This window comes from Lissotriton helveticus, chromosome 7 (genome assembly GCF_964261635.1).
Source record: "Lissotriton helveticus chromosome 7, aLisHel1.1, whole genome shotgun sequence".
Classification (NCBI taxonomy): Eukaryota; Metazoa; Chordata; class Amphibia; order Caudata; family Salamandridae; genus Lissotriton; species Lissotriton helveticus.
Window position 1 is genome coordinate 712842619 of NC_136068.1, and position 15787 is coordinate 712858405.

A 15787-nucleotide genomic window follows, 5' to 3' on the forward strand; every position below is an offset into this window, starting at 1 on the left:
AGCAAAGACGGCGGCCTTTGAGAAGGCTGCGCCGGTGAAGTAGGAACCAGCTGAACAGTAGCTGGCGTTTGTGCAAGAGCTGTGTTACATGCGCCGGGGCGCGGTATAGTAAAACGCTTTGGGGATGCCGTAGCGTCTAACGCATACGGTGGAGGTGAGCTTAATAAGTGGGACATTAATGGATCTTTCTCGGATCTCTCCTCTTGACCTTGTCCCTTATGTGGTAACATCGGGTAGCATTTATCTACTGCTAGTTTCTTGCTCCTAAGCATTTGTTCGTTTTCTTGCTCTTCCTCGTTATCCCTGTATGCAACGGCAGCTTGCACCATTGACATTCCTCTTTTATTCTTTTTTGCTAATTTTATTTCTTTCTGTTTGGCTTCTTTGCGCCATAAGCGAAAGGAGTCAAACATCGCCGGCCGGGCTTTTTTCTTGAACAAATTGACCTCTAGGTTATCTAATATTTCTGAATCAAAACTACCATATTGGGGCCATTTTAAAACACCATCCTTGCGGGTGTATTTTATCCACACTTCATTATATGTGATAGGACCTACGCCGTGCTTTACATAGAGCTCATATGTTGGAGTTCCAATTGGAGGAACCGGACAAGAATCCTCTAATCGGGAGTCCTTACTACAACCAAGACAAAACAAGTTTCCAAGTCTGCTAAAACCAGGCATCTTCGCTCACTAGTCTAGCTTCAAACTTCAAAGGATTATCTGTTACGATATTTCTCGTGAAAACACGAGTCCTTCGGCTTTGGGGCTTGCAAGTACCAAATTAAAGCGTATCTCAAGGATACCAAAAACTAAGGACAAACTAAGGACTGGGAGACGCTCCACTTATACTTAACTGAAGTATTTGAAGATCTGTGACGTCGCTAGAAGACTCGTCTATCGTTTCGCTCTACCAAGGATCACTGGGTCCAAAACAAGGCGATAGTCAGGGCAGCAGTCCTTCGTAGCCGTCGGGACGCGGGGAACCTCGCAGCAAAGACCTTCGGAACCACGTTGACATACAGGGGTCGCTGAAGTGGCTGGCCGTCCTCTGGAATTTTCACACGAAGCTCCTCACGAACATCTGGCTTGGACCGTCGCCGCTTGATACCGCCCCGAGTTGGGCGCCAACTGAGGTAACGGGTTTTTAGGAACCCGCTGGTGCCAGGGGATAACACCCGAAGACCTCTGAGTTCTCCCTTATTCTGGACCACAGAAACACGGAGTCTTCTAGTCACAGTTAGAGATCAAGTTTTATTGGCAGCTACCAAGTAACATGTGTCCTAGAAGCACGACAAACGCGGATCGTGTGTTCTCAGGAGACTGTTCGTTTTTACAGAACCAGCCGTCTCCTTATATACAAAAATAATAGCTGCAAGCAAGAATTCCTGAGTTTATGATATGGCTATACACATATTTCTACAATAATACAAAAGAGCGAAGTCATGTAGGCAAGCCCCTATTTTAGACGTCCAGTTCGTGATAGATTACCCGGCCAGGCCCGGAACTCCCATCAGATATCGACGAAACCCCAATAAAGAAAGGCACCTCCTAGTCATAAAACTGGCCATAAACAGGGTGCGGGGACAGGTGTGTTTGTGTGTAAAAACATGATCTGGATGTAGTGAATGGTTTGTGGTATGTTGTGCATTGATGCTATCGTATTCGGCCACTGGGTGAGGAGCTGCCCAAACAGGTTTGGCTGGAGGCAAGGGAGTCAGTTGGGACAGGTCAGGGGGAAGTCAAGGAAAGGTGGACGTGTCCTTTTAGATCAGACTCGGCCTTACTTAATTGACTTATCATGAGGGCAAGACACAAGATGGATGCCATTCACAAAATGGAGTCTAAGGGTTCGGAACGGAAACTATGATTTAAGGGTGTTGGCATCCCCCAATCATAACGCAAATGCATAGGGATGATGTCCTAATCATTATCGGTCTGTTGACATCAAATTCGTCATGGTACGTTGATATTTTGTGGCACGGGTATTGGATCTCGATATCGTGATAACAGTAGGGTCCAGAATTTCAGAACCACACCACACCTCCGAGGGTCATAATCTGTCAATCGAACACTGCACACAAGGATCATGCAGTCAGCATGTTGTATGAGAGAGATGCGGCATGATCGACGAAGCGAGCCACGCTGGAGCCTGCCACCGGTGAATCCTCTCACCACCAACAAGATGCTTGTACGTACTGAGGTCCCCACGATGCAGAGTCCACAAGTCTTAGATGCGGGCAAGAATTCTGAGGCTCGACACAAGGCAATCCAGTCTCCAGGTGCAATTCTTAGTTCCATGCTCATGCAGCGCTACCAGTTGGGATCCAGCAGATGACGTGGGGACTTAAGAGGGCACCGCTTTCCCAGTGTCCCAAGTAGATTGTGTGGGTCCCTTGTGGGAGATTTTTATATCCCTGACACTTCTGAAAGAAGAGGGAGCAAGCCAACAAGCCCTTGGAGAGCATACTTCAGGGTGCCACACAGCAGCAGATATATTGGCCCAGGCCAGCCACACTTCAGGAAGGACACACAGTCCTTTTCAATGGCAGCAATCTTTCTTGTTCATAACAGATTCCTCTGCCAGTGTGCAACAGAGGGGCTCCGGTCCCAAGTCCCCACAAGCATATCTCTGCCCTGCTGTAGTATAGCACCAGTAGTTATACTGTAGTGTGCCTTTGAAGTTGGGGTGGTTCAAAGGGTCACATTTGAACTACAGATGTCTCCCTTGAATTTCAGTCCTGTTTGCCATGAGGCTGTGGAATGCTGATTGTAATCTTTAGTGGACCCATGATTTGGCCTCAGAGGCCAAGTGTCAAAACCTCTTCCTCCAGTCTATCCAGCCAGTCATGCAAATAACAGAGGCCTGCCCTTCAAGTTGCATGCTCAGTGTTTTATAGCGTTCACTGGGGAATGCCTAGATGTGCTCCTCCGACCTGCAGTGTGGATTGGAGCCAATCACAAAGTTATACAAAGAGTTTTAGAGCACAGATAAGTCCACAAACTAGAAGTGTCAGTTCTACACTAGTCCTGACCGAACCACCTTTACCACTGGAAAGGGTTTGTAACGGCAAATTCAATGATAGGAAACATTATGAGGCTGCTCCACTGCAATCCACTATTGCAGCCAGAAGTAATTTCACCCCTTTGCCCATGTTACCCTATGGGAATAGCAAACCTCATAGGTAGTGAAAACACACATGGGTATTCTTCACTACCTGGGCAGGGAACACACATGTACCTCCTCTGCCTTTCACCTACCACTCAATTGACCCCTTAAGGGTGCTCAGTGGTAGTGAAAGGTCCTCTCAGGATGACTAGAGATTTAGAAAGGCCTGCCTGAATAGTAGCGCACTTGCTCACACACAGACCTGCAATGGCAGGTTGGACACATGTTTAGAAACACTGTAGGTGCAAACACGCACACCGGCCTGCAATGGCAGGCTGGACACATGAAAACATCAGGCAAACACCACTTCCAAACATGTATAGCAAGGACGCGTGCACTTTAACACTGCATTTATAGCGGGGAAGGGCCCAGAACCCAAAGGCCACTAGAAGAGAATCAGCAAAACACGGGAGAAAAAAGCAAAATGTTTAGGGAAACACTACCTGAAGAGTGCAGGTCTAACAATTACCCATGTAATATACACATCTGGTAATTTTCACAAACCAGGGGAACACATGTATCTGCCCACCACAGGTATACATGTCACAATCCCTGGTTTATATAGTGATCTCCCCATTCATATGATGCTCACAATATGAACAGTTTTAGGGACACAAGAGGCACACCCTTCTATCTGTATGAAACCCAAAAGGGGAGTGGGAGTAAGACATTTTCTTCATTTAATGTTTTGTGAGCATTGAGGAATAATCGACTGTAACTGTAGCTTTACATGTGTAAATTACAGATGAGTGTCTGTTCCTTTTTCTGATCCAACATTTTTCAACTTGTGTCACTGTTTCTCCATCCAACACAACACAGCGCACACATGCCCGTCAGGTATAACAACTGTCTGCTCCTGCCGTTTTGCAGCTCTAAAGTTTCCCTATTCAATTTTCAGAGAATACGGGATCTTGAAGATAAAACAGATATCCAGAAGCGACAAATCAAGGACCTGGAAGAAAAGGTGAGTGGTTACCCATCGAAGTTTAGCCTCAGCAGACATGCGCCCTCTACTGGAGTTGCCCAATGCTACACACCCTACTTTGTGTTAGGCAGTGACTTTCAGGAGCAAAAGAAAAATACTGCGCTCTTCACCAAAAATACTTGGGAATTATTTGTGAAGTTATGTTTTATTGTGGTTGCATGTAATTACTGTGCACTTGTTTTCATAAGTCTGGGGCTTATTTATTTTTGGCGGGCTGTCCTCCATTCTAGATGGTTTAAGAGGGATGTAATTACAGAGTACAACTCACCATATTTTGTATAGGTTTGGTCAAATAGGGTAACTTTTTCCAATTACATTTACCAATTTATTTAACGTGAGTGAGCAATTCAGGTAAAAAAAGTATGTATTTTCTTTAAACAAACTCCCATAGTAGAAATGGCCCTGCCATGCTTGAAGATTTCTCCCTATTCATAAAGGTAAATTTTCTTTCCTGTTTAGGACACCTGAGTGGTCCTGAACAGAAAATGAAACTTATGGAATGTGTGACCCCATTAAGGCAGACAATCTGATGTCTACAGATTGAGGGCCCAATGCCAATGTGACTGTAAGCAGAGCTGGGAAGCAGTAAGGTTGTTGGACAGGGTACACCGCCACGTTTAGGCAGGGTACCCCGTCTGTGAACCTTAGTACTTTAATAACATTGCCAAAAGATGGCACTATGTTTTATGGAATATTTCTATTGGATGCCAAGGGAGCACCTGATATCTGTTGTCGAAATCTGATAAACAACTTTCTTTTATTCGATATTCAATGATGAGGGGGATCTCCCCTTTGCAATCGCAAATGTTACATGATTTTTGGTCTTGCTAGAAATTACTCCTGAACTTCCTTCCTTCTTTCTTTTACTTTTATTTCATATCTCTCCATATTGTAGTACGGTTTTGTGTATAGAATAACCAACAGGCACTCTGGCTGCCAAACTGCTGGTTGTTCCCCTTTACCATGGTCCACAAACAATCTTGTAAGAGTCCCTTGGACTCTGAGCTAGAATAACTTTAGGTTCAGTTAGTGGTGTCAGAAGGACGGAGGCCCTGATGTATGCACTGGCCATAGTCTCTAAAGGTCCAGTAAGTCTGGGTCATTGTCAATCATATAACAAGCATTGGCTTGTTATATGATTGACACTGACCCAGACTGATGAGACAGCACCAGCCTTGCATTTTGGAGGCATCAACTTGTCGACTTCTCAGACTACCCGTGTAGACAGGTTTCCCCGCGCTGATAAGCATGTATGTGGAGGTCATGAGCCAGATGTAGGAGCACTCCCTATACAGGACACCACCCAATCTTAGAATGAAGTTTTAATTTTTTGAACAGAATTTGCTGAGCTTGTTATGCACACAGCCTGCAATTTTGGAAAAGGCAGACTTTATGTTTGAAAAATCCAGATTTGCAACATATCAAAGACAAATGTCTTTGTGAGTCACAATGTACACTTTACAACCCCTTGCAAGTTGTTAGGAAAAGGGTGCCCGAAATGGGCACCCTTGACATAATAATTTTCAATGCAATCTATCAGTGGTTTGCTGCAAAACTTTGATTGGATACCGACACCAAAAAGGGGAAGATGTCATTTCTCAAAGTAGAAACTGTCCATGAGGGTCAGCTTTTACTTTGAGAATATGGGCTGTTGGCCTTTGGGGAGCACACAGCAGACCACTGATGTTATTTTTCCTGATTGGATTGCATCTCTTCCTGCTAAAAGGTTTCCCTCAAGGAAAAGAGGGTACAATTGAAAAAAACTGAATTTTCGCAGTCCTTCTTCCCCGCATTCCCTGCCCATTCGATAGCAGTCACAGACTGACTTGTGTCTCCTTAGTATTAATGGAGCAGGATTCCTCTCATCTTACTGAAAGTTCACTTGTGGGTCGATTGATCAGTGCTAAATAAACCCTGGTTAGCAAACCAGTTGCTGGTCAAACACAGTGACTGCTTCGTGACCCAGGCCATTGTGCATGAGGCCATTGTATGTTGACTGCCGCTAAGTTCACACTTCAAATCGTGAGATATTATCTTCCTGTGTTTAGTCTATTACTAGAACCATGCCAAAGTCATCCTGGGGTTGTCCTAATTGATTAGACATGTCCTACCCTTCTGTACAGCAGGGTTGAAATTAATGTCCAATGTTGCCCTTGGTGGGTGTCCCACTGTCACGCCTAAGAGGTGGAAGTCATGACCCATGTCACTCTTGCAGAGCGCTACCCGCTGTTTGGGGGCGGTAGACGAAAGATGACTAATAAAATAAAAAAAGAACAATTACTTTGCGCTCAGTGCCGCCCCCCAAAAAAGTGCTGCACAGAGCAGACCGTCCTCCCTTGCTACGCCACTGGTTTGGAGATCTTTTCCTGTCTGGCCGGGATCTCACTGCAGTGACGGAAGCCACCATCCTGGCAACTATTTTCATAGTAGTGGCTTGCCGAGTGGGTCCCATTCTTAAAGAGCCCATTTGGCAAATTAGATTAGATTGTGCCTTAAAAACAAAAACTAATGGCCATGACATGCAGGGAGTTATTTCCTTGCACTAATCATTTTCCATGTCTGCTGTGCACTTAATGGTGAACACGGGCAGGAAAACTGTTGTGCTGCTCTAAATGGAGGGTTGGACAACCATCACTGTGACCCAGCGGATCTGTGGCAGGCGTAGGGCTTGGTCAGGGTTACTGCCAGCGGAGCAAGCGGAAATTCTGGGGATGTTTACCCAGCAATTTTACCCGACTCTAAAAAGAGCAGGGAAACTGCAAGATTGGCGGAGCCCTGTTTTATGGCATTCCCTTTGCTCCACCAAAGCCTAAATAGGCAGCCATTTTGATAGGAATATTAAAATGTAGAAGCTAGGGACTACGCTGCATTCAGTCGATGGGCAATGGAGAATGCACCCAAAATTGGTTGGTAAGGTAGCCTTGGACAATGCTGGCACTAGGTGAATGCCTCAGGCCCAACTATGGAACGTGGTTAAATCAATCTCAGAGGAGGGAGTGACACAGCCAACAGAGAAGACCCTGTGAGGTAACAAGAACAACACACCTGCTAACAGACGTTTCTGCAAACATGGAAAAGGAAGGATTGGTGTCACTATATCGCAGATTATTACAACGCATTCCGTTACATCGGAATTTTTACAACGCAGGATCTATTACATCGGATGCCATTACAACGCATGGCATTACATCGCAGATGCTATTACAACGCATGGCATTACATCGTAAGTATATGTAAGTATACTTTTTTAAAAAAATGTAATTAATTTAATTTAATTAATTTAATTTATTTAATTTAATTAAAATACATTTTAAAATAGTAGTTAATTTAATTTAATAAATTTAAATCTATTTATTTAATTTAATTTTAATAAAAATTGTAATTCATTTTAATTAATTAATATAATGAAATTATTTTAATTTAAATATGTTTAAAATTGTAATGAAATTAAATTAATTAAAATAATTTTTTTGATTTAATTAATTTAATTAAAAATGTAATTAATATAATATAATTAATTTAATTTAATAAATATATTTTAATTAATTTATAAATGGTAACTATAATTTATTTAGCCCTAATCACAAACCCAACCCTTAACCCTAAAAACACCCCTGTACCCCAAAACCCAAACCCTACCCTGAAACCTAAAAACACCCCTGTACCCCAAAACCCAAACCCTACCCTGAAACCTAAAAACACCCCTGTACCCCAAACCCAAACCCTACCCTGAAACCTAAAAACACCCCTGTAACCCAAAACCCAAACCCTACCCTGAAACCTAAAAACACCCCTGTACCCCAAACCCAAACCCTACCCTGAAACCTAAAAACACCCCTGTATCTCAAAACCCAAACCCTACCCTGAAACCTAAAAACACCCCTGTACCCCAAAACCCAAACCCTACCCTGAAACCTAAAAACACCCCTGTATCCCAAAACCCAAACCCTACCCTGAAACCCAAAAACACCCCTGTACCTCAAAACCCAAACCCTACCCTGAAACCTAAAAACACCCCTTTACCCCAAAACCCAAACCCTACCCTGAAACCTAAAAACACCCCTGTACCCCAAAACCCAAACCCTACCCTGAAACCTAAAAACACCCCTGTACCCCAAAACCCAAACCCTACCCTGAAACCTAAAAACACACCTGTACCCCAACAAAACCCAAACCCTACCCTGAAACCTAAAAACACCCCTGTACCCCAAAACCCAAACCCTACCCTGAAACCTAAAAACACCCCTGTACCTCAAAACCCAAACCCTACCCTGAAACCTAAAAACACCCCTGTACCCCAAAACCCAAACCCTACCCTGTAACCTAAAAACACCCCTGTACCCCAAAACCCAAACCTAGCCCTGAAACCTAAAAACACCCCTGTACCCCAAAACCCAAACCCTGCCCTAAAACCAAAAAATACCCAAACACCCCAAAACATATACCTCAGTACACCAAAACATATACTCCTATACTCATACTTATTAAAAAAATTACTTAAATTAATAAATTTAATTTATATTTAAAAACATAAATAAATATTTTTATTTATTTTTATTTATAATTAACCCCTTAATTGCTGCCGTCGGCCAACGGTCGTCACGGCCACTACCTCCCCAGTGCTGCGCACGACCGTTGGACGTCCATTCAGCACTAGTTCCAATGGACAGCGCAGCACTGGGGAGGTCTATTTACAACGCTTTAAAGGGGTTAATAATAATTAAATCAATTATATAATATTAAATAAAATAAAAAAATTGTATATACTTACCAATACTTACGATGTAATGGTATGCGTTGTAATAGCATATGCGATGTAATGCCATGCGTTGTAATGGCATCCGATGTAATGGTTCCTGCGTTGTAATAGCTGCGTTGTAACAGCATTACGACGTAAAAGTTGCGTTGTAAGTGTGCATCACCAAAAGGAAGCTGGGAAGGCATCTTCCCTGAAAAAGAAAGCTGGCTGGCTTGAATAGGCGGCTTTTGCTGAATGGCATTGGTTATGGCTAATGGTACCTCATCATATTGCAGATGATCTTACCTTTAAAATGAACCAATGTTCCTCAAAAGAGTGTCATCTTCCAGCATTTTGAGCCCCTCCAACTCCACCTTCCTACACCCTGTTATTTCTTCAGCGGCGGCCGGCGCAGGTAAGCGTGGTGAGGCTGGGCGGGTGGGGGGGGGAGTCGATAGACGACAGAATAGGTCAAATTAAATAATAAAAACCTATTTCGCCATCTGTCAACTTACCCCCTGCCCCGCTCCACCGCCCCACAGCGCTTACCTGCACCGGCTGCAACTATGCTTGGTTTATGTCTAATAAAAAGACCGTAATTAGTCCAGTAAGTAGAAAGTCAAACTATTGATAGTTGTTGAGGAGGCAGAATTAGTTGAACTAAAACATTCTCTGAAGCAGAGCTGGCAACGAAGATGGTGTTTGGTAGGCAGGTATGACCGAAGAGCAGGCCCACAGTTGAGTCTGCTGCCCACTTTGCAGCTGGGCTCGAAGCATATGCGCAATTTTTATTTTTGTAAGCAAAGCCTTGCGCATTCTCATCTCTCCTTATCTTTTCTTTTTCCTGCAGTTTCTCTTCCTCTTCTTGTTCTTCTCCCTTGCCTTTATTCTTTGGCCTTGATGTCACGTTGCCTTTTAAGAAGGTAAGCAACACCTCGCTTGTTTCCTTCCCAATTGAAACTGTTTATCCGTCTTATCTGTCCTTCATATTGACTGGGGAGGATGTGTATTGTCAAGAGGCGCAACCATACAACACATGCTTTAACCTGCACATGCAATATAACATGCACGATTAATATCAAGAATAGCATTGCACATGAACTAAATGATGTGGGGATCTCAGGTAGTGCACGAGGACTGATTGTATATTGGTATGAGTACTTATTTCACAGAATGATGGTTATGCTCATCACAAGTTGATCACCTTAGAATATAATTCCCCAAAACAATTAGGCTATGCCTTTCACAATGTATCGAATTTAACAAACATTTATAACGGTGAAAATTAGTTACTCTTGCAACTATAGATCGGTTTGTGATATTCTATTTAGCAAAAAATATTGACAATGTGGTGAAAGCTGATATTTTCTAATCAAAAGGGTGTGAACTGATTTGACTCTTACAAGTCTGTTATAACATTCTAGTTTCCAAAATTCAAGGTTTTCAAACTCCTAAGCTTTTAATTTATGAAAGATGAGGCTTGTTAATTAAAAGTTCCTTAGATAACTTTTCTCAAATTGCAGTTATTTGCTAAATGCTGGTTGTTTAAATCATTCTGGTTTTCTTGAAACTATTTAAGCTGATTTCATTTTTGGAGTGATAATAATGCAAATTGTAATCTGAAAGAAAACTTTGATAATGAGGTCAGGAAATATTTACAGAAAAGACTGAGGGGGATATTCACAAGGAAGTGGCGGAGAGAGGCGTTAGCCTTTTTGGCTTAACGCCTCTCTCTGCCACTTTGGAAAAGCAAGGCTGCACCATATTCACAAGGGCATGGTGCAGCCTTGCTTTTCCCCCTGCGATGGTGCGAAGTTTCACAACTTACGCAGGTACCCTTTACACTAGAGTGCAAGAGTGTCTGCAAGCAGGGACGTTTGTTTATGTACAGGAAGGTGTCCCTTTCTGCACATAAACAAACCTAAAATGCCAGTTTGTAACCTACATGTGTGCTGCTTCATGCAGCACATATGTAAGTTACAAAACGGCATTTAAAAAAAAATGTTTGTTTATGTACAGCAAAGGACACCTTCCTGTACATAAACCATGGCATGTTGCATTTTCCATGTGTGTTGCACAAGGCAGCACACATGTCAAATGCAAAAACGAGGAAAAATAAAGCATTTCTCCTCGTATCGCCAACTTAAGACAAGGGTTTTCCTGGTCTTAAGTTTGGTGTTAGCTCCTAGTTACGCTGCCCTTGTGAATAGGGGGCAGTATAAATATCAATGGGTGTCGTGGTGGTACGCCCACCACAACACCCAGTGCACGCCCTTTCACGCTCAACACAGCCTGAGAGGGGGCTTAACACTACCTTGTGAATAAGGCGAGGCCCGCGACGAAAGGAAAGCCCGTCTGCGCCCGTCTGCGCCAAGTCCGCGACAGGCGCAGGAGGGGCAGGGAAATCGCATTCTGCCTTTTCATACCAGGTAAGCGAACTTACCAACTCCACTATGCCTATAGACTGTCCGTGTACAATTGATATGGCGAAAATCATAGGATCATTCTCGTGTAGACTCTGTCAGTGGTCCTCACCCTGGTCTTCTATTAAAACACAGTCCCCTCTAAATAACACCCCCCCAACTATATCACATTTTAAAGGGGGGCTAATTAATTCCCGCTCCATGGGCTGTCATAGTCAAGATCTAAATGATCTTATCGTACAATCAAATTTAGATTGTCTCTTTATAACAGAGACCTGGCTGACAGAGTCCAGTAATTCAGATGTAGTTACTGCCCTTCCACCTGGTTACACTATCTTCCGTCAGGATAGAATGAAAGGTAAAGGAGGAGGAGTGGCGATTGTGCTTAAAAGCCATATAAAAGGCTACACCTTTACTTTAGGTCCCCTAAAAGGCATGGAAGGTTTGGGTTTTTCCATCAAGCTAAATGATTCATCTTCCTTCTCTGGCGGACTGATTTATCGCCCTCCTGGTAGCCCCTCGGCATTCTTAGACTCACTAAGTGACTCTTTGGGACAATTTTTAATCCACTATCCATACTTCACACTTTTGGGTGATTTTAATTTACATCTAGAATCCACATCTGACGCACAAGTACTGAATTTCCTCCAAACCTTGGAGATTTTCGATCTTCTTCAAATAGTCACACTGCCCACCCATCAAGCAGGTCACACTTTGGACGGAATATGCACTAATTTTCCCCTCTTAGCGACGCAGCCCCCTGTCCGACAGATTTGGTCAGACCACTTTTTGGTCCCATTTCTTATTAAGATCACACAACCCCAATCCCTAGCCAAACTGACTCATAATTCAGGGAACTATGTAAATTGGACGCGAGTTGAGGCTAACCTGAAGCTTAATCCCATTGTTACTACACCTAGTCCCACCATGCCCGGTGATGCTACCCAGGGCTCCAAACACTTTCATACATGGATGCGTCAGGAGATCAAGGATAGAGTTCCACAGAATCAGCCTCAAGGCAAAGGGAAAAAAGGGAAGATTAATGCCCCTTGGTTCAAAGCTGAACTAGCAAAAGCTCATCGATTGTGCAGAAAAAGGAACGCAGCTGGCGAATAACCTATGACTCGACAGATAGAAGCTTGTATACTCAGCAGAGAAAAATCTATCTCACGGAGATCAAATGAGCTAAAAAGACCTATTATACCAATGCTATTAATACAGCCAAGCAAAAGCAAAAAAAGTTATTCGCCATTGTTAAGTCTTTCACTCATCCCAGAGCTCTACAAGCAGAAATTCCTCCCTCCTTAGAATTCTGCAATCAGATTGCGGACTTCTTTGAAGAAAAAATCTTAATGATAAAAAAGGACTTCCAAGCTCCCTGCCATATCTTGTCTGCCACTCCATCGGATTGTGGAAAGAAACTGAAGGCCAATCTTAGATTTTTCACCCCGGTCACGTTCCTTCAGACCTGGGAGGCAATTATGTCATGTAAATCGGGTGCCCCCTCGGATTCATGTCCACCCAGAATCCTCCACCAATTAATTGAGGTTGTCACCCCGATCATAAACGAGATTGTTAATGCTTCCCTGAGCACAGGTGTTGTGCCGGGCGAATGGAAGCATGCTATCGTGAGACCTCTCATGAAAAAATCAAACAAATCCCCTACAGACCTTGCTAATCTACGCCCGATTTCACTCCTTCCCGTTCTGGGCAAAATCACTGAGCATATGGTCCATAAAGAATTAAAAGATTATGTCGACTCACATCACATTCTTCATCCTCAGCAATCAGGCTTCCGTTCATACCATTCCACGGAATCTGCCCTGATTGAACTCACTGATTCAATAAAGCTATTGCAAGATCAAGGAAAGAACGCCGTCCTAATCCTACTAGATCTTACGGCGGCGTTCGATACCATCTCCCATTCCATATTGATCAATAGACTTAGGGATATAGGAATCACGGATGTTGCATTGGATTGGATAACTTCCTTCCTGACAGACCGCTCCCAGACCATCTCCCTGGGCACTTTTCTTTCTAAAGAGAAGAAGGTACATTCTGGAGTCCCCCAAGGTTTAATATTGAGCCCTTTATTGTTCAATATATATATGGTCCCTCTCATCTCTTTAATTGAGTCATACGGCATATTAGTAACATCATATGCCGATGACACTCAGTTGATTGTTCCCTTGGAGAACAATTCTGCTAATGCTGAGTCGAATTTTAAGAAGTGTTTAAAAGATGTCTTTGGCTGAATGGAGCAAAACCACCTTAAATGTAACACCAGTAAGACGGAAATTCTACCCATGGGTAGTAATTCCCAATTCTGTCCCATCAAATGGTGGCCCGAGAACATCCCTGCGCCACCACAAGCAGTTACATCAGCAAGGAACCTCGGCGTTCTATTCGACGCCGAATTATCTTTTGACCAACATGTCAGGAATGTTGCAGGAAGCTGCTTTAACATCATTAAGTCACTGAAAAAGTTCTTTGACTTTCTTCCTACAGACTCAAGAAAGGCTGTGGCAGTGGCCTTAATTCTTGCACGTCTTGACTATTGTAACGGTCTGATGGCAGGAGTTAAAAAGAAAAACACACTCAGAAAACTCCAAGGTGTGCAACACGCAGCGGCCAGACTTGTTCTCAAGCTACCCAGGAGATCATCTGCCTCGGCAGCTCTTAAAACCCTTCACTGGTTGCCACTCCCTAAAAGAATATTGTTTAAAATCTTAATAATAGCATTCCGTGCATTCAATGGCATTGGCCCGAATTATCTTATCAAACGATTTCCTCACTACAATGATCATGTGGGATACTTGTAAAGCGCACTGTTACTCTACCCGAGTGTCCTGGCGCTGTAGACCGCTGGGGAACCCGTCCTGGTTTTCCCTGTGAGATGGTCCCGTTCTGGGTATCTCCAGGGTGAAACCAGGCATCCCCGGCGTCTGTGGGGGGCCGTTGTAGAGATGAGGCAAGCTTAATGCCCAGAGTTACCGAGTGGGTTCCCTGGTTAGAGTAGGCACTGAGGCGAGAATTATCGAGTCCGTTGACCCTGGTCCAAGACCCTGCCGTGTCGGGAATTGAACCCTGGTCCCGGGCCGTTCTCTGCTTACAGGTCTGCCGCCTCTAACCAGTGAGCCACACCTCTCCACAATCTTGTAAGGTCCTTAAGATCCTCAAGTCAGAACCTGATCAAGCCACTAAAATTCAAACTCAAGACCAAAGGAGGCAAGTCTTTGTCTTTTCTATCTGGGAAAGCGTGGAATTCTATGCCGGGCCACCTCAGATCTATAACCCATGAAAATCAATTTAGAAAACAACTCAAAACTTGGATTTATTCCCTCTCTGACGACTGTGTAATGTCCTTCATTTAGGTCCTTTTCTGTTTCCGATCTTTTGCACACTTTGTAGTTAGCGCCAGGATGCTCCTTTCGGAGCGATTGTTTGCGCTTTATAAATATGCAAAAATATACAAATACAAATATCGCCACCACAACGTCACTGAACGGGGCTTGTGAATATGCCCCTCACTCTTCAGAGATTGCAGTTTTCAATTGTGTAGAATTTCACTTTGAAGAGTAAATATCTAAAAATCTGTACACGAGGTCAAGGCATTATCTTCTCTAAATGATTTCCTCAAAGAAAGTGCACCTACATTACAAACTGTAATCCCGGGATCCATGTAGAGTTCTACCAGTAAACATTAATCCATGCGGACGATTGTGCTTCTGAATATCGACATCAATAATACCAACTTGCGATATTATTGATGTCAGATTGAGGTTGCTAAAATATCATTAACCCAATACTTTAAATTAAAATAACAGAAATATTGAATACAAAACATGTTAAGACAATAATATCCAACGTTAAAAATATCTCAAATGAAAATAAATAATGCAAAAATAAAGAGTTTTAAAATTAACATTAAAATTACCTAACTTACTGAAAACCAATGATACCAAATAGCAATAATATATTTAAAACATATTATATATATTTAATTACTTGTAATTTAAATTTTACAAAATTCCACAACTTTTTTATGCTCATTTAGATATTATTTATGTTTATCTTGTAATTAACTATTACATATATATATTTTAAAATACAATTATTTTAAAAGTGCTTCTCGTTTTTTACATTAAAAACGAACTTGAATAAAAAAGCTCAAATCGCCGAAATTTATAAAAAGAAAGAAATATATTTTAAATACATTTTCATTTTGAAAAATGTACATTTCTCTGAGAAATATTACCTAGTCCGAGAACACTTTTACCAGGAAGTCATTTGGTCTCACCCCTCAGTTCTCCTCTTACACCGCTGTGGTTGGACTTGGGGGTTAGATCTATTGCTGATGAAATTGCTTTTAGACCCCTGGTTTATTGGCATCGTATACGGGTAACCCAGGAACTGGCTGTGTATAGGTACGAGTTAGAGGAGATCATGGGCTTGCAGGACACTGGGAAACTA

At 42.8% G+C, this 15787-nt stretch overlaps 1 protein-coding gene across 1 annotated transcript in view; it reads left to right on the plus strand.

The window, feature by feature from the left end:
• Positions 1–15787, plus strand: part of JAKMIP2 (janus kinase and microtubule interacting protein 2) — a 185799-nt gene that overhangs the window by 149153 nt on the left and 20859 nt on the right. The window contains exons 19-20 of the mRNA XM_078650655.1: positions 4067–4132; positions 9742–9814. Of these exons, the coding sequence (XP_078506781.1) occupies positions 4067–4132; positions 9742–9792 (117 nt within the window). The 3' untranslated portion in view covers positions 9793–9814. The remainder of the gene's footprint in view (positions 1–4066; positions 4133–9741; positions 9815–15787) is intronic.